This window comes from Achroia grisella, unplaced genomic scaffold, assembly GCF_030625045.1.
Source record: "Achroia grisella isolate CSIRO2021 unplaced genomic scaffold, CSIRO_AGI_Agris_v1 utg109, whole genome shotgun sequence".
Taxonomy (NCBI): Eukaryota; Metazoa; Arthropoda; class Insecta; order Lepidoptera; family Pyralidae; genus Achroia; species Achroia grisella.
This window is the reverse complement of record NW_026712573.1, coordinates 6,660,789-6,685,122: the sequence shown is the minus strand read 5'-3', so window position 1 is coordinate 6,685,122 and position 24,334 is coordinate 6,660,789. Positions and strand designations below refer to the sequence as shown.

Here is a 24,334-nt window from a genome sequence, read left to right as displayed (position 1 = left end):
TATTTTTGGTTCCATCAAATGACAATTATATTCTAACGTTTCCTCTTTCCAGAATTCCTCTAATATATTAAACATTAGAAATCGTATCACTTTCAATAGCATAGGCTTATTCAAGTCTTTGTTTCAATATCTACATTAATGACTCGTGCTGATGGTTCAGGAATGTAGCTCTGATATGTTGTGCGAAATATAAATATATCTTATAATGATTAAACGTATGTTAAGGAGCAGAAATTTTCTTACCATATCTAAATATTGGATTTGACGAATAGTATTAATTGATTTGATAATTTGATCAAATCTGCAGGTTTGGTGATATATATGTGTTATATAAATACTGTTATATAAATATAACAGTTTTTGTAGAATACGTTTATATTATATAAGTATTTGCATGGTTTCTATAATAGAAACAAAATTCGTGGCTGTCAATACTTTAAAAACAACCTACGCTAAATGATTTTACGTCAAGTTTTTAACATTAATTGACTTTTCTATTGGTTATATATAGTATGCAAATAATTGTCTTTGCAAACTATACAAATCTCACTTTCAACTGTCATTGAACCGGTCGAGATCAGTGATATTCCTAATCATATTTTGATGGCATTAACAGTACAAGTGGCGAAAAGTTCGATGTAACGCGCTATATCAAGTCTCCTAGACAGCGATAGATAGCGTGGTAACAGTAGACTAATATACACTTCTTACGGTAACAAATGTATTCAGGGGCTTAATTATGTAAGGACTTCACCAATTCTCGATTGTAACAGATAAATATATATAACTTTGTAGTTATGTATATTATGTTATAGTTATTTATACCATTGAATAGTTTCAATTGAGAACTATGCGAACTACTTAGCTTGCATCTGCAACTTATAAATGGTACATAGGAAATGGCAAATCTACCCATTTTCATCATTTACAATTGAAAATTGTCGAGAATATTGTTTCATAAATAGGCCTCTGATTTGGGATGTTAATATATGTTTATGAGTAACTCACAGCAGAGCATAAAAAATGAGGCTGTCATTCCAAAACCAGCGGCACGAGGACTACACTACAGGTTCAGGCGGTATCTGCCAACATAGATTGGTCTTCTGATCAGGTCTTCCTCAACTCCACCAACTTCACGTCCTTTACATGGAGATTGTGCTTCGACTTGGCGGCAAATTTGATCACAGCTTGCGTGGAGACGAGAGGCACATGTCGGAGATCAAGTCTATGAAGAAATTACAAATTCTATATTATTTATGATACAATTTAGCCGTCTATTCAGTATATCTTCAAGCTAAATTTCATTGAGATTAATTTAGTGAAAGGTACGAAACAGACATACAAACAGACATACTTCGTATTTCCAATATTATATACATTAACATATATACACACACACACATAAATTACAAACCCAACCAGTATCATGGATACTGGTTGGGTTTTTGTAATGTAAATTATATAACCTATGTGATTTAAGCGGCATTTAGATTCTGTTATTCCTTACAGTGATACTCTTAAAAATTTAAAACTAAGGGAGTAAGAATAACGCAAATGAGGTCATACCTGACGAGATTGGGGCATCGCGCGAGATGATCAAGCGCAGCCTCCGTGAGCAGCCGGCAGCCGGCCAGAGACAAACGCTGCAGAGCGTGGTGTGCCAACTGTGCCGCGCCAGCATCAGTCAACCGCGCACACGAAGATGCGTCTAGTTCGCACAGCTTCGGTAGAGCCTATAGCAAAACAAAAGAACCACTTCACATCTTTCTGATATTAAACGACCTTGGTCCAGCGGTTTAGCTAAATCCTCGTACGATACAAAAAAAAAATGTATTCATAAGTATGATTGTTTGTAATAGTCTCGGTGTTTTCTAGGTTTTAAAGAAATATATATTTTTGTTTAGTTCCTACAGTACAAGTACTGCTTAGTTTTATGACTACTATCCTGGATTACTATTATTTGACACGGGTATTTTACCTTTCAAAATATGTTCAAAATTTGAAAACGTGTTGTAATATTAATAATAATGATAGTATCAAATAGGAAAATATATTTTTCTGCATAAAATAAATTACTCTCGACGATATTTTTATATTAGCCATATCATTTATTTGCAGACTAAATTTGTCATCTTTGTTTCTATATTAAAAAAAATTATACATCGTTCATGTTGGCCAAAATTTTAGAAATCGTAACTCCAAGTTACGGACGACCAAGAGACTTGCAAAAGTCCTAGTTTCAGTTCCACAATATATTTCCTTGTGTCAAACCTCACCTGCACAACATATCTCATGGCGACGTCAGTGATATCCGTGCCGGGTAGCCGCAGCACCGTCAGGGCTGCTAGCCGTGAAGGTTCAGCACCAGTTCGTGCACCACCACCCGGCCGGGAGTTCTCCGGCGGTGCGAGGATACCACGTAGCTTGGCATCGTCCAAGCACCGCGCGAACGATAGATCCAGTGACGTGAGTGGTGGGCAACTAGAGGACCGCAATGCTAGTGCCGCCTCCGCTGGTGAACCCGCTAATGAAAGAGACCGCAGCGCCGGCAGACGGGTTAGTAACCTGCATAGAGAACATTACACGTTAGTACAGATGCTCATATTTAGAAAGACCCGATTTTGTCTACTATACAATAAAACTTCTTTGTATGAAAAATAAATGATTACTAAAAATAGGACGTACTAAGCGGAGTTTACAACATTCGGCTATGTCAATATTTGTAGCATTTCAAGGGTAAAAAAATGACACGGCAAATGTTATTAATGAAACTATATTTTTAAAACTCTTTTTAACTCAGCTGTATTTTTTTATTTAGATTATGTCAGTTTCGTTTTCCCATGTGGTTCAATTCAATAGTTCGGGATGTAATGAACGAAATATGTTCTAATATAAGAAAATAAAATAATCATAGTGGCTTTTTATATATATATATTGTAATTTGCAATATTGATATAGGTGACTGCCACTTGTCATTATAGATTGATGATGGTCGTTACCACGCAAGCTGCCTGCGCGCAAGATGGCACCACTCGAGGCCGAGTGAGAGCGGTTGTCGTCGCGCGATTCCAGCGAGCTGCGCGGCCGACACTCGCACTTGCACGAACGACATACTACGCCACAGCGACGGATCCATCTATAAAACGTATGTAAGGCGAATATTACACGGTTATCCTTTAATCCCAAGTTGGGTAGACAGAAACTTTTAATGTTGTGATTAAATACCCATATTTCACAATAGGATATTTTAATCCAACACAGAAGGAGCATATAAAACTAACTCTCAGATTAAATTGATGACTTATTAGTGTTTCCATCACTGACCACCTAATGTGTACTCACAATTTTTTTATGTTGGTTAAATTAGGACTTTTAGTTGATTATACAAAAATTGCTATAGATGCGGCGATATACTTTTTTGGCAAAGGAAAATGTCGTCTTTATATATTACCAATTATCCTTGGGTATTTATTCAAATTCAAATTTATTATATGACCATCTGTTAAAATACTCAATGTCACCGACGGCTGATATTGTCTTTACTGAATGACAAATAATCCAATTATTTGGTACTGATTAATTATACTCACAGAGTACTCAGCCCAGGCTTTGCATACAAGGGCGCAGGTGGCTAGCTCCGCGGGCAGTAGCTTGGCGAACACGCGCAGCATGGCTTCACGGTCCAGCCACGGGGACCCACTGTTGTTTACCAATGCGCTCATAGGGGGCGCCGGCCGTACGGGATACAACGGTTTCTTTAACACCTGCGAAATGTAAGGTTCACTATGAATGTAATCGGCATTACGTGACTTTTCTTTTAATGGGTGATAATGGAATGGTGCTCCCGAATACTAACTTTTTTTTAAATTGATGATAATGGTATGGTGCACCTGACTGTGTTTACGCAACGGATGATGATAAGTTGAGTATGAAGTTAGGCCTAAATGCCTATAATGCAAATTAACTAGGTGTAGAACTAATTCACTTACATCATACATCACTACCAATGAAGCCAGCCCCTATTACTAACAATCCCCTAAGCCCTTATACACACATATTATGCTATATTCCTCTGGTATATACAGATGATTATTTGGCAGTGGAAATAGTGGTCACCTTTGAGGTGTGATGTGTAAGCTGCAGGGCGTGATGCGTCCTCAAAGCCTGCTTCTTAGGTGCGTCGTCTTCATCGGAAGGCCGGCGCTTCTTGGCGGCTGGTTCCCATGCGCCACCCTCGCCGCCTTCCACACCTTCGCCACCAGAAACAGAGTCTTCGCGTTTTATATCTGTAACCATAGGTATTAATTTATTGTTATTATAACTTGACAATTGTTATACCAGATGAGTTAGTCACAGGTATTGCAATTGTTGACGTCATAATGAATTCAAGACTTGGGTCACCCATATCTCACCGGATACTTTATTCCAAGGTGACAGGGAACTAGACCACCGCGTTTCTCGAATTAGTTTGTTTTGTTATCAGTGTATTCATTACCAGAGAGCCAATCAAAAGTATAACCACCATATTTGGTGTCAATCAGCCTTGAATTCAATATCTTTAGTCTTTCTTTTAATTCATCAAATTATAATAATGTGAAATGAGATTAATTATAAAAATATGTCCAGACTCACCCTCTTCAGTTTTAATATGTGGCACCTCATTCTTCCCCTCATTGTCTGACCCCGTTTCAGACTTGACGCCCAAAGCCGCCGCCGGTGCCGGTAATTTGTTCTAAATAACAAATAATATATAATCGTACCTTCACCTGGATATATAATAATAAGTTTTACCTACAACTCTGTCCATCCGGGGTATAATTGATAGGGTAACAATGAAGTTACAGAAGTTACATCTTTGTTCTTCAGAAAGGCAACATATAAAGGATGCCATAGGCATCACGTTACGACCAATGCTGTCCGTAGTGTTGTTAATCAACCTATATAGGTTGGTTAACAGTTGCAGCTTACCTTCAGCATTCCCCATTCTAGTTACTTTAAATTAATTAAACTATTAATGTACCACTTAACATAATCCACCGAAAGCCAAACTAACTACTAAAACTGTAAATATTATACTGTATCTAGTGGTAATTTATCCATGTTTCACTAATTTCAAGATTTATATTTTATAACTAGACCCAGTTATACAAGTTTTTTTTCTGTTAGATACTTTTACATTTTTAACATACTGTCATCATTTTATAAAGTCTGTGTCTTTTATATATAATAGCCATATCCCACTTTTAATACAAATCTTAGAACGTAAGATCTACTGGAAGGAAAGATGATCAGTGACTTCGTCATATTCCAGCACCAGTTCTCCACAAAATTGTACTTTAGCATTAACATTGACATGCACAAATAGCTGTATAACTGTATATAATGTAAATGTTTTTGTGGAGAAAATAAACTATATTACGTTCTTCTTATTATTATTAAAAAAATTATAAATTGTCACACACCTGTAAGCTGCTATGATGTTGACTGAGCTGGCTCACATCCGAGCCCACACTCACACGTCTGAGATCAGAAGACTTTTGGCGCGCACGGAAATGTCGTGGCTGCAATCATACAACATAATAGTTCATATTTTACTTTATACTGCCTGACCAAATTGCTTGATGACTTGGTCAACTATATTATATATTAATAGGGACGGGTCTGTTCAGGTTGCGATCACTGATTAGAGTATTTGTTTTTTTTTTCAATAGCATTTGCTGCAGGTCACTCTATTCTCCCAAATTTGAATTTAAATGAAATTGTATTATTGTAAATATGTACAACATTTAAAAAAAAATATGAGCTGAGTTTCTTGTCAGTTCTTCTCATCTCAAAATCATTCCAAACTGACGGTAGATTTGACATATCATAAGTCTGTAATAGAACTACATGAATAAAGATATTTTGAATTTGAATTTGAATTAGCATTCATCATCATCATCTTAGCCCGGAAGACGTCCACTGCTGAACAAAGGCATAATAGCATTCAACTTTAGTTAATATTATTTTTACATGTAATAGTAGTAATATAGCATTACCTATAAATATGTGTAGAGTGAACTAATAAAGGTGCACGCAATGTGCACCTTTATTATTTTATTTAGGACTTAACACTTTGAGAAATTTCCTCCATATTACATACTATAGTGTCCTACTATGAATGTATTGTCACGCTAATTACCTTGTAGTCGTGGTTGAGCCCCATGGTGGTGCAGGTGGGGCACTCCCAGGAGTTGGGCAGATCTTCGTTGAGCTGGCCGCCGGGCGGGACGCAGCCAGGGTGCACGATGCTGTAGCACACGGAGCACTCGCGTAGAGATGACGGCCCATTACGTCCTGGACAATACAAATTACATGACTAACATGCTGAAAGAAACATTACTAGAAAATATAAATGTCAAAGCGAGCTAATTCTCATTGCAATTCTTTAAAAAAAACAGAAAAGGTTTTCTGTTATTTTAAAATTGGCCTCTGAAATGGGTATTTATTATATTGCAGTATGCTCAGGCATTCATGTTCTTTAACTGTAATATAATAAATGCACAATAGTACACGACAAATACTATTTTTCCATGCAATAGATTTAAAAAAGGACGCATTATAATATAGTTACTGGATCTTAATATGAACAATTTTATGTTAATTAAGGTCACAAGCTTACCACTACTTGTGCGATCTAGTACGAAGAAAAAGATAAATACCTTATTTACAATAAAATTATTCCTGTTAAGACACGATTAAATATAGTATTGATATTGCGAAAGTTTAAAAAAATATGCAATATGAACATAATACTTTACTGCATTATTTACAAAATAAAAAGCATGACTAAACAGAAAATATGTTAATACAAACACTTAAATATATTTTTCAATGACTATGAAAACAAAATGACAATAATATACCCACAACTTTCAATTATTAAAAAAGGCTTTTGTTAGAAAAATATAATGAATTAATAATAAAAAATGAAGAGAATGGTGCAAGGCAATAGTTATTGTAGTTAGAAAACCTAAAAAATACTGCTTGTATATGAAAATCAATAATCTACCACGCGTTTTATTACAATACCATAACGAAACTTGCGACATTACATTTTGTATATGTAGACAACACTGTTGTATACTAATACATTATAAAATCATTATCTGAAAATAGTTGTAGCGATCGTCTTATTTTTTTGACGTACTCTTTTCGTCATTTTCTATATATATATCTTTATCGTCTTAGTCGCATTTTCTTTTATCTCTGTAATTTTCCTCATAAAACCCTCAATACCTCCCACTCATCAAGTACATTAGATATCTCCGCTTCAATAGTATTCCAGATACTCTAAATATAGATATGTATATCTGATCCATAACTACACATGTAAAAAAATATATAATTAATGATAGTTCTGTATTATATGATTACATAGAAGCATGGTTAATGTTATCAGTCACATATGATGTTTGTGAGTTAGTTACCAGAGTTACCCTTTGCCTGCGGCGCGACTGGCGTTTGCATCCAGCCATCTAGATGGCACACCGCACACGACGCCGTCACAGGCAACATGGGCTGTCAACAATAAACAGCGTCAATTACTAATACTAATATTATAAATGCAAAAGTAACTGTTTGTCTGTCTGTCCCACTTTCACGCTAAACTACTGAACCGATTTAAATGAAATTTGATACACATAAACTAGACCCTGAAGAAGAACAGACTAATTTTTAAAATGAAAAGAGTTGAAAGGGGAGACGAAAGTTTGTATGTAAATATCGCCATTTTTAAAGCTAGAAGCTTGAAACATATTTTTTAGGCTGTTGATTAAATAAAAATAAATACGATATTCAAAGTTTCATAAGTTGTTACCTTTAAGGGGGTAAAATAAATTACATATGAATGTGGATTGTTATAAGGGCAGAGGAAGGCCGAAAAAAGATGGATGGACTGTGTGAAAGATGATATGGTAAGAAAGGAAGTAAATAACGCGATGACTGCGAACAGGGATGAATGGAAGCGAAAAACATATTACGCCGACCCCAAATAAATGGGATAAGGAAGAAGCAGATGATGATGATGATGATGAAGGGGGTAAAATAAAGTAGGGAATAAAAGTTTATATGGAAATTCGTTATTTTTGAAGTTGAATGATGAAACTTATTTCTTTGACTTTTTTGGTTTAGTAATTCTTTTTAATTTGACGACCTCAATGGTCTATCGCTTTAGACAACATTTACAAAAAAAAAAGATCTATGTTGCCCACATCAGTCTAACAGTTGTCCACTACCCATAACACAAGCTGTGCTTAGCTTGGGACTATGAGGCTATGAAATTTTTATTAGGTTATTATTATTTTGAAAGTCAATCTGGATCTTCGGTTCAGTAGTTTTTGTTTCGTATAATCAATATAAGGATTCAACTAATAGTCAATAAATACCTGTAAGCACTGTCGCATGACACAGGTCTGCTTGGCACGGCCGAGTCCACCAAACTTGACCATATCGTGACAGAACACGCATTCGCCACAGTCCGTCCGCTGGCACGCCTCGCATTTCTTGCATCTGGAAAATTAAACGGTTTACATTATATTTAACTTTTATTTGTATAAGCTTAAAATTGAGACAAAAAAATATAAGCTCGTAAAATGTCTTTGTAAGTGAGAATAGAAATAACTTAAAATATTCATTACTAAAGTTTAATAAAATGTACATTATCAATTTTTTTTAAAAAATAGTAATAAATAGAGAAATCTATATAAACAAAAATTAAAATCTAATATAAGGCAATACAGACGTTACGAGAGTTGGGTAGTGAAGCGTTGTTCGGAATTAAAGAAAATGATATTTTATATGTATACTCGTTATAACTTAAAATTTGACTGAAAATCTATTTTAAAGTAATAATGGCTCTCCTACACGGAAACATTTTTTTGAAATTACTTGTACTATAGTTTTATTTTTTATATCGACTTATGTCTGGGCAAAAATGCCTATATATATATATATTATGACGGCTCATCATTATATACCTGGTGCGTCGGCGGCGCGGCGCGGCGTTGGCGTGGTCCGGGCGGGGCCTGGCGGGCCCGGCGCGGCCGCCGCCGCGGGGCCCGCGCGCGCCCGACTGCCGCCGCTCGCCGCCCCCCGCCGCGCCCTCCTCCGGCCCTGGACAGTGCCTCGTTTACTACCCACGCTCATATACATCAACACACTCGATTCCTAAAGGTCGGACCGTCTCAAACTACCGACTGAGCAGGAAGTACTAAGTCGCTGGTACGAAATGCCAGGACTATGCTATAAGAATTTTAGAAAGACTAATGTAGAGCATGGCACAAAAAAGTTTGGGAAACATTGAGTTCCACACGGACTCCCCTGTAAACTGCTATGGTTAACTCCTTCTACGCTTATTCTATCATCTGTATGTTCATTCATAAAATTCAGTAATTGATTTTGCAACTATTCATATTTCTATTTAATTATTCATTCAATTTAAATATTTTCATTCATAGAAAGAAAGAAATAGTTCTCACCCTTGAGAACAGGCACGCCGGTAACAGCAAGATGCTGCTTATCATGACGGTGCTGTTCGACCAGCGTACGCACATCACGTACGAGTGCAATCGGATCTGACAACAGCTCAGGTACGGACTTACGCGCTGCCGGCAGTTGATGTAAATACATCACTATGGCCTGAAAATATCATAACATCATGTAAATCAATTGTTTCTAATTAGATTTAATATTATCCAATATTTTTATTTTAAAATAATATAAAATAGTTTTTATTACAAACGAAATACCGAATTCGAAAGAATTTAATCATACTTCAAAAATACTAACACAAGGCAACACAACAATAGTACATATCCAACTGAAAACCACCTCTTTTATTTGTTGATTGAAAACGAGTATTGGTGACGGCACCTTGTTATATTCTGTTCAAAACTTTTTGCTGATTACCTTAAGTCCGTGCAGCTCGTTCTGCGTGAGGTGCAGATGGTCCGCGGGCGCCGCGAGGGTCGCGGGCGGGCCCTCCGGCGACAGGTGCGAGCGGCCCAGCAGCGCGCTCACGTACCGGTCCAGCACGTACCACAGCATCTCAGTGAAGAACGGGTACCGGAACTTCTGCGGCACCTGCCAATTTACACAACACTCATTTACAACGGTATCTTTTTATATTGGAATAATAAACAATCTGAGGCCTTGTATGAACCGAAGGTTTCTTTATGACAGATATGACAATGAAATAATACTCTGCCTGCGCTAACGGTTTACGGTAGCGGCTCGCCAGTGAAGAAAATTATAGCTTGAAGTCAGGTCGGTTTACACCGTTACCACTTAAGTTTGTGATCATTTTATCATCCTCATGGTAAATAACCATTTGCCAATATGGTACAACAACTCAAGAGCGCGATGCCAACATGGACTGACATCGCGCTCTTGAGTTGTCTTTATATGTCAATATCCTATGTAAAATGATGGGATATAGAAAACTGTTAATAATTCAAATTAGTTTAAGAAACAATGCGTCTCGCGTTAGATTAAACAAAATCCACTAAGTGCCAACATCACTATTATCAATACTGGCCTGTAATTTCTTTTTAATTGCACAAATAAACCTATCAGTGTGTGTTACATACAGTTACGAATATTCACCACATCACTATTTTATTATGATGCACATAGATTACATTCTTTATTTAAATAACTTCTGCATACAATGTATGATATAATTTTCATGATTTTTTTTATTTGTATATACATTATAGACTAACCTTACTTAGTATTAATATTATGCATATTGCTCAACCCACGGCAAGTTGGGATGGTCAGCTTGTGAAGTTTCTTACCTTTGTTACATCCTCGACTTGTGCTATCTTCAACTGTTTCTCGATGCCAAACTGGTGAAGGAAGTTGCCACCAAAAACTAGCGAGTCGTTGGGCGTGTAAACAGCATGAATCCAACCGGTCGGGATGAAGAATGTATAGCCAGCTTGCAACTGTAATTTATTTTGAAAAATATATAAGAATTATATATTTTTTTTCTAAGTTTTTTTTTACAAATGAAATTGCAACTATAATTCTTAACGCGTTATAACTTCACCACTGTAGCATTATGTATGAGGTGATATCGTGTCGCTACTTAATATATTGTTTATTGTAGTATCTAGGTAGTATACGGGTGAAATGATTGTACTATTTATTGTACATTATTATGTTTATTCGATAGTGTGCTACATGGCTTATTAGTAACGTGTACATTCGACGCGGAGTCGGAACGTGGACTACGTTCCGTCTCCGCATACACTTATACACTTAACTTAAATCTATATTATCTGGAGAGGATACTAATGAGGGTGTCTGTCGAGTGTTGACAGAAATATAAAAGTGTAGGCACAAATTTATATTCTTTATATAATTCAAAAGGGATCGACATGGTTCATAATAAGCTACCTCATCATATTAATCTAGTTAAGTACCTACTATATTAGCCATAATAAAAACTATCGCTAAATGAATAATGTATCTGAAATGTGAACTCACAGATATAATATATTGTAGTAAAAGAATAAATATATAAAAATATAGTCTAGCCCCTGCGATACAAGCTATGCTTAGTGCAGAGACCGTTGTAAATAAACACAACTGACCACTTTGTTTAACTGTCATAGGTTAAGTTAAGTTAAGATCTATATTTGTAAAGTTGTTTCTCATGTGAAGTGTCTTTTCTTGAAATAAATATTGTTATTATATATATATACTTTTTAATGTGTTTCATACTCACATGGACTCTAATACACTTTTCTACCGTGTCCCCAAAGAACACATCCGACTGTTTACCAGACAACACCCACTTTTCATACAGCTGTAAATTCTTTTCAGTTGGTGGAATCAGCCAGAACACCTTTGCTCCTGGAATAAGAATAATACAGAATTACACTCTACAATAAAAATTCATCATCACCAAAGTCCTGTCCCAAGAAACACTGTAGAGAACTATCATCCGCTCTACATGGATGTTTCCAGTTTTACCTACATATTATTAATGTTCCGCCAAATAATAACAAATACTATAATTTTACTTTTTTTTTTATATATAAAATGAATATTACTTTTTACAAATAATATTACATCCATTATCTTAAAGAGCAGACAAAATAGCGGGGGAAACATCTAGTAAACTATAATATATTTTCTTGTTTCAAATTATCATCTTTCTAACGAATAGTCACCCTCGTCGATGCTTAAACGTCGTTAGTAAAATCAAATTTCATTTAAAAATGTAGCAACAAGATTAATCATCCTTATTTTCTCTATAAATGGTAAAAAAAATAGAAGATAATTTATATTCTATTGATAATATATATATTAAATTAACTTCATAGCTTTACCTGCGTGTATTAAGATAAAAATAAATGAATTACCTTTCAATATATGGTACCACACAGATGTACCACCGAAGTCAATGTGGAAATCAGTGTAGCATCCTTTGACAGACATCAGACAATACTTTTGTACTTTAGGGTACATCATATCGTCCAGAGCATTGGTAGATTCAGTCTAAAAAAATAAGACGTAAAACAATGACAGTTGATAGAAACCGAATTTTAGGGTTGGCAACTTATCAAGTAATTAATAATCACAAAATTTGTTAAAAAGAGACTGAAATTTAAAATACAATCTGTTCTTAACATATCTCATGAACATGAATCCCTTTTTACCTTGTACACAATAGGTTTAGGTATAAATACTTATTTTCGCGGTGTTTCTTTAAAATAAGAAATTTGGAAATGTATTACATAATCAAACGTCTGATGACATCAGTGTAAATGATTAACAACAAATCAGATTTAAAAAAACAAATTAGTAAAAAGAACGTAAAAATAAGTAGTTAATATGAAAACTCCGTTTCATCATCAGTATCACAGTGATATATAAATATATAGTTGTATTAGATATTCTTCTATACATTACATACAAGAATTCAAATCAAATCAAGCAAAATATCATTATCCATGTCTATTACAGGGTCTATTACAGATTCTTAAGATTATTTTTATTATTATATACATATCTAATCAAATAATAAAAAATATAAACTCGCTTAATTCCGAATACTGGAGTGGTTATATTGATAACAAATGAACTCAATATAATATATGCGACTGTACAAGTGTATTAATATGCCTCACCTGTTGGTCCTTCAGATGCCGTGGCCACACAGTGTCAACCCAGTCAACCTGTCGGACTATACGAGGCGCCTGCACATAGTTCTCGAGTCTTGTATGCGAAAACTCCAACGATATTACATTCAGAAGCCTTTCTTTGTTTGCGTCATCGTAATAACGCTGCCAATCCTATTAAAAAAAAAGAAAACCTTTTATTTTTCACAACACAATTTTGTCCAGTTAATTTTTTTAAAGATTAATTTTTGTCTATGAAGGATCTTATACAAAAATTAATATCTTTAAAGAAATTCTTCCTTGCCGTTCAGCGAACACTAGTGCATATACGATGCTATTTAGAGTAGAAGTGCCATGTAGCCAAATTAGTACTAAAATCAATACTATGTTTTAAATTGTTTGAAAATAAAATAAATTGTCACCCTCCACGTTGTATAGATATAGAGCGGCGTACTTAAATACCTACTTAAACCGCGATATACACACAGCCCTAAAAAGTATTTCTATTATCCAATCAAATAAACACTGGAATGTACCACATTTTTTTGTAAACTTTCCAAACAATTAAATAAATTATTCAAAAACTATTACTAAGAACTGACTATAATGAATATATTAATAAAAAAATATATCTAACAATTCTTCAAATAATAAAACAGCTTTCCAAATACATATTTTTTTAGTATCAACTTCATGTGCCTATTATGTCATATTGTTTTACCGAACGCCGCACACGGGGTCGAATAGGACAAAAAGTACATTGCATTTTTAAAAATATCGTATAATTGCGCCGATAAACGTAGTCATCCGGTGTACAAAACCATGTGTTAATTTTTTAAATAGTTATAATTATCAAAGTGTTTATATTTTTACTTCAACTATAGAACTATTTCATAAACATCTTTCTTCGCAGGTAAAGGCAAAATATAAATTGTTGCATCAATAGTAACAAAGTCTTATTCTAAACAGGAAGCAATTCAAACCTATGTCTTCTCTGTTGATTTCTTAAAAGTTAGGGAGCAACTATTATAAAATAAACGGGACTCTATTGTGATAGATCCACTTCTAGACAACCGTTTGGCCGTTATTTTCAAACTAGTTTATAAAAATATCTAATTATCCTAATTTGACTCCATAAGGAATCGACATTTACGTGTCTAAGTACAATACCGATAAATACAAATCAATTTTAGTATTTTTCAAACTTAATCCATTGTCCACGAAAGTTAACTGATGTGTATAATTCAGGAACAATTAAAATTAAGAATGAAAACTGCGTACTTAATTTTCATATAGAGCTTCATTTACGCAATACATGAGCCCAAAACTGCACCACAGTTGTCATCAGATAAGTATTACATTATAAAAAGTAAGTTTGGCTTTTGACCGAAATAAATCTACACCTACGAATATTGACCTCCATTCATAGGAGAATTAATTATTTTGTTTATATATATTGGTCTCAGACTATTTACAAAAGTATACGAGTAATAATAATGTACCTACAATGTCAACAGCTTATATACAAGTTATTGGTTTTCTGTAAAACTTTTCAATCAAGAGACTTATCATTATTGTATAGTATCGTATCGTTATTATTTTTATAAAATTCCCTACACTAATAAAAAACAGCATTTAAAAAGTAATCTATAGATTATTCTTATTATAACATTAGCTTAATGATCGACAAGATATTTTAGCTTAAAGTAGCATTTTAACTGACTGACTCCGTGAAGCCTACGATACGGAACAATTGACGGATATCCCCGACGGACCCGAATGAGCGCTAACGATTAATCACTAATGAAGCAGTACCTTCATGGTCATCTCTATATTCTTCTGTGTATTAACATCCATGACGTCGAGCAGGCGCCGCGAGCCGACGCACATGCGCACATCGTTCACGGTGAAGTTGCTCGTCGGGACTCTGAAAACGGGAAACGTGTTACTGTTGGATATTGTTTATTAATCGTCGTCGTCAGTGCCGTGACCACACAGACAATTACAATATCTTAGTTTAATAATATTAGTTAATATATTTGTTTAATCTATAAGGTATTTATAATATGGGCCTAATAGCCTGAAATAAATTTAATATTGTGTCATTCATTTTTAATCTTAGCGTTAGCATATTTAACTTTGTTGTGTTATACACTACTCTGTGCGGTTTTTGTTTGAATTGTTACTTTGGAATAGTTTCTTAATTTTTTTTTGTATGTTACTGAAATAAAGTAAGTAGTTGATTTGTGATGTTACATTTTTATTCAAGACTAGCTGTTCCCGCGACTTCGACCGCGTGGAATTTAATTTTATTTTTCTAAAATAAAATATTTTTTTAAAATAAAAGTAGCTTCAATTACTCATTGCATCAGCCACCCGCCAAAAAAAGTCCCGTCAAAATCGGTTCAACCATTTCAGAAATTAGCCGGAACAAATAGACGAACAGAGAGACAAAAATTAAAAACAAAATATTTTGGTGTATGTAACATATTTATAGTTATAAGCTTGTAGTAAAAAACGGTTATTTCAATATTACAAACAGACACTCAAATTTTATTTATATGTATAGATTAATAACATTTACAACACGCAATTACAAGGCGATGTGACAGTCTTTTTCAATAATAAACATCATTGCCATAATATACACGTAATTCTTAAATATGTCATATAAACAACATTTATTTAAAAGAGTAACACGCAAGTTTCTTGCTCCTTCTTGTGATGAGTCTCAGTTCCGAATGAGTAGTAAAAAATGATTGATGATATTAAAAGTGCTAATATTAAGTTTAATTAAATAAAGAATATTTCTATTTCTAATATTTTTTTTCTGGTTTATTAAACAAAACCTGCAAAGTAATTGTTCGTCTACAACACCGAGGTTTAGGCACAAATATTAAAGAATTGCTTATTAGCTCAATATGTCTTATATGATAATATATAGTAAAAAAAAGACCAGTACTAAGTTCCTAGTATGTCTGGGATAATTAGAAATAATTAAAAATTACTGCTCAGTGTTACCTATAAGACCCGTAGTTTGTTACATTTTCGTATGATGCCAATAGATTACTTAAGTAAAATGTAATTTTATGTACATGTAATCTTCGTAAATGAGCATATTTGGAAACTATAAAGCTTTTGATGTCAATGAATAAATAAATAAAAGTACCCAAAAAAACCAGTAGACTATGCATTTTGACCTTTGTCTCAACTGTTTCCGCCACCGAGCAGCTTACAGCTGCATTCCGGTTTGAAGGGTCAGATATGGCAGTGAAACTACTAAATACAAAATAAGTAGAAGGTATGACACTTGATACAGTGCTCAACAATGGCAAAGCAGTACCACGAACGTTGCATCATCAATTTTAGAAATCATTAAAAAGTACCATGCAGTTTGCTAGCTTTAAATAAAAGTAAGCACAAAAACTGTACACAAAGCATTTTGTATGAGCTTGTTTTGCTGGAATTGATATCCGTTCCACGTACACTTACGGAGGTTGGTAATTTGATAACGCAAAATAAGCACCTATATATGATATAAATAAATACACTTGATGCGACTAATTTCTATAATACCTAAACATATTGCTGTAGTATTTATCGTGCATTGGGGCTGTTATATAAATGAATGATAAGATGTCAAACACGACAATCAAGGACATGTCAATAACCTACAATTGGCTCATTTATTAAGTTTTGTGGTACACACCCTTAAACTGAAGTCTTATAGTAATGAGGTACAATATCCTTACATTAGCATTTATAAGGACGTAAAGGAGTAGAGAACACAGTTATCAACTCGATTGGATTTCATATATATTTCATGAGATTATTATACTAACTGACGGACCACCTGATGGTAAGTAGAAATCATCACCTATATAAAGAAATGGTTCACGGCAAGTCAGTAAACATGCTAAAGTAGCATGAAAATTCAAATACTTTTCAAACATTCAACACTTAGTGGAAGTAGTAGTACAATGACGTATGCGTTTCCAAATCTGCGTACATTTTGAATAAAAGTAAGATAAAGTAGATTTTATCTTACTTTTATCACTCTTAAGCAAATTAATGAATCATTTCTTGACTAACACATACATATTACCTAAATGTATCAATATGAAATTAATATATATTTCATACTGATTGTCTTTGTTTTTATAAATAACTAGTCCTTATTTTCGGGTGTACGCACAGCGTATGTGACGGAGGTGATATATATAATATTCTCGTGTCAGTGTATACAGATTTACCGAAACTTTTTATGAAATTTTATATGCATATTCAGTAAGTCTGAGATTCGACTACTATCTATTATTCATATCCCTAAGTGATAAGGGTTTTCCACCCCTAACATTTTTTATTTATTTTTTGAGTATATTTTTTATTTTTTATAATGTGGCATTAAAAAATACATACAACCCCAAATTTTCACCCTTCTACAACCAACCTCTATTTAAAAAATAGAGGTTGGTTGTATAGCGATATTAGTACTTAAAATATAACAAAACACCGTTTGCCGGGACAGCTAGTAATATATTATATGTAAATATTTTAATAAAATAGAAGAACATATTTATTCATTTAAACTGTATTGAAATTTTGTACAATGGGTGGACTTATTGCTATTAGCACTCTTTTCAAAATCAAACTCCGTTTCTCCAAAAGAATGCATAAAAACTGAAAAAATACCTTAATAATTGTTAATTTCGTGTAAATAAATATTAAAAATTCGTTTTCTCATGTTTTTACTTTGTAATAGATAGATAAAAACATAGATCTTTAAAGACATTAACGAACAATGTAAGCGTTTTGGTATTACAAAACTTTTTAAAGAAATAAATTAAAATCCTTATCTTTATATATAATATGTATAATAAACAGAGCCTGTAGTAGGGAATGCAGACAATATGGTAGGACCATATATGAGTATATGCGTTAATATTTGTGTATTTGTCTGCTTCTATATATAATAAGGTTTGATCATCTATAATAAAAATAGAAGTAATCGTCTGTACATGGAAAATCAGAAATCTCAGATTTGGGTGCGGTTTTCGCAAATATAACTGTTATTTGGTTAAAATTTATAAGAGTACGATTTCTTTATTAAAATTGCCTAAATTATTGTTCTTTCTCTGACTCTAACTTAACAGTCCGGATTCAGGTCATAGAAATAAAATATATATTAAATAATTTAATTTACTGGTCTGATTGAACGACACATAGGTACATTGTGAGTAGACTTGTATATGCATGTATGTATACCTTATATCAGCAAACCACATGATTCTTTCACAAATCGTATTATCATAACTTTTTCGCGGTTTTATAATTATTATTTCCTTGATTACCTACTAATATGAATAAGAATTATACAAGACTAGCGATTCGAACAGGTTTCACCCCGAGCGATTTACTTATATATAATTTGCACAAAACTATAACGATTTATGAACCTAAACCTTCCTCTTAACATATAAAAATATTGAAACACAAAGTTTGACCGTGGTGGTAACAAACTTAAGCAAGAGTGCAACATGTTTTATTGATTGAAAAATCTAATCAATATCGTTAAAAATATCAGTTACCAATTTAAAATTTTACAAATATTAAATTGCATAAATCTCCTAATATTGATTCTGTTAAGATATATTCATATATATATAGACAGTTTAAAAGGTTACTTCCTATTACTAACTTCTATGATATATACAGTATATGACATACACTCTCATATCACAACAGTCTGCTCATGTATCATATCACATATCACGTCGTAATCTACGGACAAGGCAATATGTACAGGTAATTTGTTTGTTTATATAACACTTGGAAAATATTTAAATAAATGTATGTATATAAATTACTTTTAGTACGACAGGGAATGTATAGCTAAAAGTTTCTATTAGTAACTTCTAGTCAAGTTAAAGTGATAAAATTCGTCACTTGAACTTGACTCGGAGTTATTGAGTGAAACTTTATTGCTGAAATCATATCATAGTAGTGTATTAAATATTTAATTGCTTAATAATACAAAGAAGGAAAAGATATAAATTACAAGATTATTAAATATGTATAATGAAAGAAACTGAAAGTAACTTTGTATTTTTAATAAATAGTGTTTTCAGTAACTGTTATGGTGTTGAATTATTGAAAAGAATAGAATAAAATAGAATAGAAATTATATTATTATAACAGAAACAGTTGAAAAATTCTGGAATTGGAATCTCTTGAAGCGAGAGATTTACTAGGGCTTAGGCAATTTTTTTCTATTAAAATCTAAGCAAATGTCGAAGCGTAGCCAAAACTTTCGTAACACTGTCGAAATAACGGATATGTCAGATAATATAATCATATTAAATATCACTATTCTAGTAGTTAATCATTTCAGTTTGACCTGCCACGCGGTCCACCTTGGAAATCATCGTGATTAAATTCTGGTATTTTAGCCACAATAAGCTGACTGACTTAATTTCATGCTTATCATATCATCCTCCAACGGTGTCCCACCACCGTATACCATTAACACAACCGGGAAGCACTAATCCAATATCAAACAGTAAAAAAAGTATTATTATTAAAAGGTACCTATGTATAAAATATAAATTACGCATTCAAGATGACAAAGACCCAAAACTTTGATCATAAGCTATAAGTAAATTACTAACTTAGCATTGTCCCTGAAATCGTGAAATTTTAATTAAAACCGTTATTATTTAGCTGGAGAGAAACAAAAGTTGTATTACACAACTATGGAATGTTGACATCTACAATATGTTAAATCACAATATAAAAATTCACTGTTACGAGTAAGAATGTGAAAAATAATCGATTTTAATATTCCTAAAAAACAATTAATTAATAATCGTTTTTACTTAAGATGAATTTTACATCCAGTTGGTTAAACAAAACAAGACAAATTTGGTACCCAAAAGAATATAGTAAGTACAAGCCATGGGGCCTAAACATTAGGATATGGAAAAATCGAATTATATTAAATAAATATAAATATGGTAAAATCGATTAATATACAAAAATAATCGACTTTTTATACAGAGTGTCACATCCCAAGTTGCAAGTACGACATAGAACTGTCTCACAGTATGTTTTTTGGATGTAAATATATGCTCATACCGTGCACTATGACTATGTATCTAAAGTAGAATAAAACGATACTTTTTAAATTTGACATCATGTTAAATGAATCATCATCCTATAATCTACGAGTGTATATTTTGTGGTAGAAAAGGGTCGTAAGTTGTAATCTTACTGCTAATAGTATCTAGACTATCCAGTTCGTCCGGTCGACCTCCACGAAATACTCCCGGAAACCATGGTTAAATGCTGAAGAAATAGTAATGTTTTGCTAATCGTCTAATCATCCTTTACTGATCCCTCTCCAGCATACATCACGTAAATAAGGCGAAATTGCTTGGGTTTGAATTTTTAACTGAACAATATACTTTCAATCATTTTATTAAAGCACTAGTAATAGCTGAGGCAAAAAAACGTATATTAGGGGATTGTTAGTAATGTACATTAATAACTCCATTTCTAGCAATGTACCATATCAGGTTGACCTCCAAGCGGTTCACCCTGGAAACCATTGTGATAAACTCATGGTGAAATTACCACAATGGGCTAACTGACCTTATTCTCATTTTATCATCCCCCCTGGTGCCCCACTAATGTAACATGTGCGACACCATTTACTTACCAACTTCGTTGATTCTGGTGATGCAATTTATCAAGATCAAACAGACACACTTTTGAATTTATAATATTAGTGTGGATTTTGTGAAGAAAATAATCCTTGCATTGCTATTCTCAAAAAACTATATAGTATACCATCACTAGATATTGCATTATCTATTGCGTAACAAAAACAATATTTCATCATGACAGATTGGAGACACCTTTATTATTTTTAAACTGAACACATTTTCTAAGTACTAAACATGAAATATAAAATACAAATTCTTTTTATATTATTTCGAAAACATATCGCAATATTCTAAGCCAACTGTACATGTTATGTCATTTAAGTAAATTAAATACGTACTTCTATGACTGATAACTGATGAGTTCATTAAAGGGTCGTGACCATTAATGTTTAACACTAATAGAACTCAGTTGCCGCAAAATAAATTTTAATTTCCGCGTAAAGATAAACATCGTTAACATATTGAATTAATATGAAAGACATCGGTAGGCTCGCCGCCAGCTATGTTCATTAAAATAAGCTCGAGTAAATATGGGCAAGTTAGTAATGATCACCATTATAAGGGTGATACTAAAAAGGTGTGACGTAATCTATGATCCACAGACCGAGAATGGCCCAGGAATTATTAATTTAGAACTGTTTAAAAAAATACACTTTGTTTTTTAAAATAGTTACTAAGTAAATAAAAACCACGATTGTAACAACCGTTTGAGGTTTGTAGTTTCATCTCTGGACCATTTTACAATAATAAATATATATTTTTTGTTTTAGGGTTTAGTTTTATAAGACTTATTAATGGTAGCGTTTGCGCTACAGAAGCCGGTTCGCTTATATTAGGCGTCGTAATATGAATACGTTTGCGTTTTTGGTTGCACGTTATAACAAATTATCGTATTTACAAGTTTTATGCTAAGAATATTTTTGCGGGCCGTCGTCAAAATGACGTTCCATTCAATGTTATTATGAATAAATATTTACTAACACTCCTACCCTTCTGAGCTTTTTATTAATTTCAATTATTCTCAACTCAAATATTTTAGTTCTCATTTTGTAATTTTGTAATATATTAGAATTAAATAGACATTTAAATAACTAAAGTTTACCAATATGTAAATAATTAATTTTAAATAAAGTGGTTAATTTTAAATATTCATATCTATTTGTTATGTGAACTGATAATATAGGTAACATAATGTTATTTGCTATTGTGTAAACTTTCTACAAGAATAATATAAATATTCTCCAATAAATAATGACATTAGCAATATATATATATAGACATTATAAATTGAGTTAAGGATAAAGATACTTATATTTTTCATTATATAAAAAAAAACAACAAATTATACATACCTCAGTCCCAATCCTGTTTTTTCTTTAAACAATAGGGGAGTAGTGAATCCATTCTTTTGCATATATGACACTGTAATTTCAGAGCCATGCATTTCAATCACAGAGCCAGCATGCTCAAACCTAGGACTCTCCAATTTATCTGCGAGGGAGAACCCACGACCACCTTCGGCTTCATCATCCCCAAGAGCCCATTCATCAGAGTAGAGTTTCCGTTGTTTGCGTTCTCTCTGTATACCAAAAATTATGTTTTCATTGATATAATAGGTTATAATGAAAACTCTACTAGGTTATAGTATAGAAAGCATTATGTTTATAATTTATATAATAAATAATACAGTATTATTATTACTTATTTAGAATAGTGAGATCAATCCAATATCCAAATATAAGAAAACTTTAGATATAGATTTTAGAAATTGTTACAAAAATTTATAGTTATTGTTAAAATATCTAATCTTTAACTATATATTGATTACTGTCTAAGTAGGTAGGCACCTACCTAAATATTTTATCATGATCAGATTGCTTAGTAGTGTAGTTTTCATTTCCTAAACGATTTATGAAGAAATAAATAAAAAAGTGTGCACAGCACTTTCACATCTGAAATTTTTCAAGAGGTGACTCTATGTTCAACAATAAATATTCTGTCCTATTTTGTCGTACATTAAATATGATTATATACTGCTTTATAGTGGCACTGGCAATTTTTTAACGTAAGTCAAGACCAAAGAAATACAAGCAAACAAATAGTAGGTATAACTTAAGTATTACAATAAAACTTTAAAACGACTGTTTCCCTTTGTGGATCGAAACAAAGAGCCCTCAAAATTGAGGATACATGTTGATGTATAATCAGTGTATTTAGACATTTCGGTCTCAACATCGTGTAGTAGTTCGGTGTGACGGAAAATTAGTCGAGTAATAAAGTAGATTAGGAGCGCGCTCGACGTGTGGTCACACGGCGCACGCTCGCAGCAGCCTGTCTTCACAGCCGGCCGCGGGAGGGATACGCCTTCGTCCCTACCAGAAGCCCAATATGTCCACCGACTTCTCTACAGTGCGCACCTATCCGGCTCATACAATTTTCAATACATCGCAATGCTACGATTTCAAAAACTATTATAGATTTTAACACCTTCTCGCATGCGCGAATGCATACGGCCGCCGCGTTTTAAACTCGGTCGCGAGCAGCGTGATCGCTAAAAAACAGAGTCCGATGACCCTCAATGACGATCATCACTACTAACAACCTTGTCTCCAAATATATTTTCATCATATTATAGTAACTTTCGTAAATCGATACACGATGCAGCGATGCACCATTTCATGTTTACGTGATCCCAGATAAAGCCACCATGGCGTCACCCGGGACTAAATACGTAAAAAATTAACAATAAACACTTACCAGCTGCCTTGCAACTTGTTTTTTGTTATTTGGCAGTGTTTCCGACATGTTTACGTTAGTCAGAAACACTGCACCACGAAATTAACACTATTTTACGTAAATATTTTACACAGAGCACGAGAAAAAGTAACGCAATCCACCATTTGCAACAGTAGACACTGCTGCCAACGTTGCGGCGAGCAATCACTCCGAGTGAAACTTTTATGTTGGTATAACCCATAACGCCCTATTGGTTTATTTATCAACGCTCATGGCGGGAGTATTTAAAACATCGTGAATACAATTTTCAAGTACTAAAAAGTATATATTATTTTATGAAATACCGTAAACATGACTATTCTTCCAACATGACTGAAACTTTAAATTACAATATAATATCAATAAATATTCTACAATGTAACCGATGGAACTATGGTCCTTTCTGTGATTATATATACCACGTGTAAACGTCAAACAAAAGAAAAACTGTCAGTCAAATTCACGTTTACAAAAGTAAATAGGGTATACGTAGGTATTAATATTACAAGCTGAGAACAATATTTGTGTTATTTTGAGATTAACTGGCAGGAAATTAATTTTTAACGTTACCGTTTCATAGAATGTAGTAAGCTTGTCCAGTTAATATTTTTATATGGTATTTTTAGACCTATATAATCTGATTTTGTTAAGAATATTTGTAAC

General features: G+C 33.2%; 1 protein-coding gene across 1 annotated transcript; it reads right to left on the bottom strand.

Moving 5' to 3' along the window:
* Positions 1-524: 524 nt before the first annotated feature.
* LOC131845590 (jmjC domain-containing histone demethylation protein 1) lies at positions 525-23,788 on the bottom strand. Its single transcript, XM_059194670.1, has 21 exons — positions 23,654-23,788; positions 22,249-22,475; positions 14,988-15,099; positions 13,182-13,346; positions 12,414-12,549; positions 11,774-11,901; positions 10,839-10,988; positions 9,949-10,122; positions 9,519-9,678; positions 9,018-9,153; positions 8,427-8,550; positions 7,470-7,560; positions 6,182-6,336; positions 5,463-5,561; positions 4,633-4,732; positions 4,117-4,286; positions 3,591-3,764; positions 3,000-3,136; positions 2,277-2,565; positions 1,567-1,733; positions 525-1,225 (listed from the first exon to the last, which is right to left on the bottom strand). The coding sequence occupies exons 1-21, from the start codon at positions 23,699-23,701 to the stop codon at positions 1,108-1,110; spliced, it is 3,060 nt and encodes a 1,019-aa protein (XP_059050653.1). The 5' UTR covers positions 23,702-23,788; the 3' UTR covers positions 525-1,107.
* Positions 23,789-24,334: the final 546 nt, after the last annotated feature.

Coding starts and splice junctions, on each gene's coding strand:
- LOC131845590 (XM_059194670.1), bottom strand. CDS start 23,701: ATGTCGGAAACACTGCCAAATAACAAAAAACAAGTTGCAAGGCAGCTG. Junction 5,562..6,181: donor GGCTCAACCACGACTACAAG/GTAATTAGCGTG, acceptor GTATGATTGCAG/CCACGACATTTCCGTGCGCG. Junction 3,137..3,590: donor AAGCCTGGGCTGAGTACTCT/GTGAGTATAATT, acceptor TACGTTTTATAG/ATGGATCCGTCGCTGTGGCG.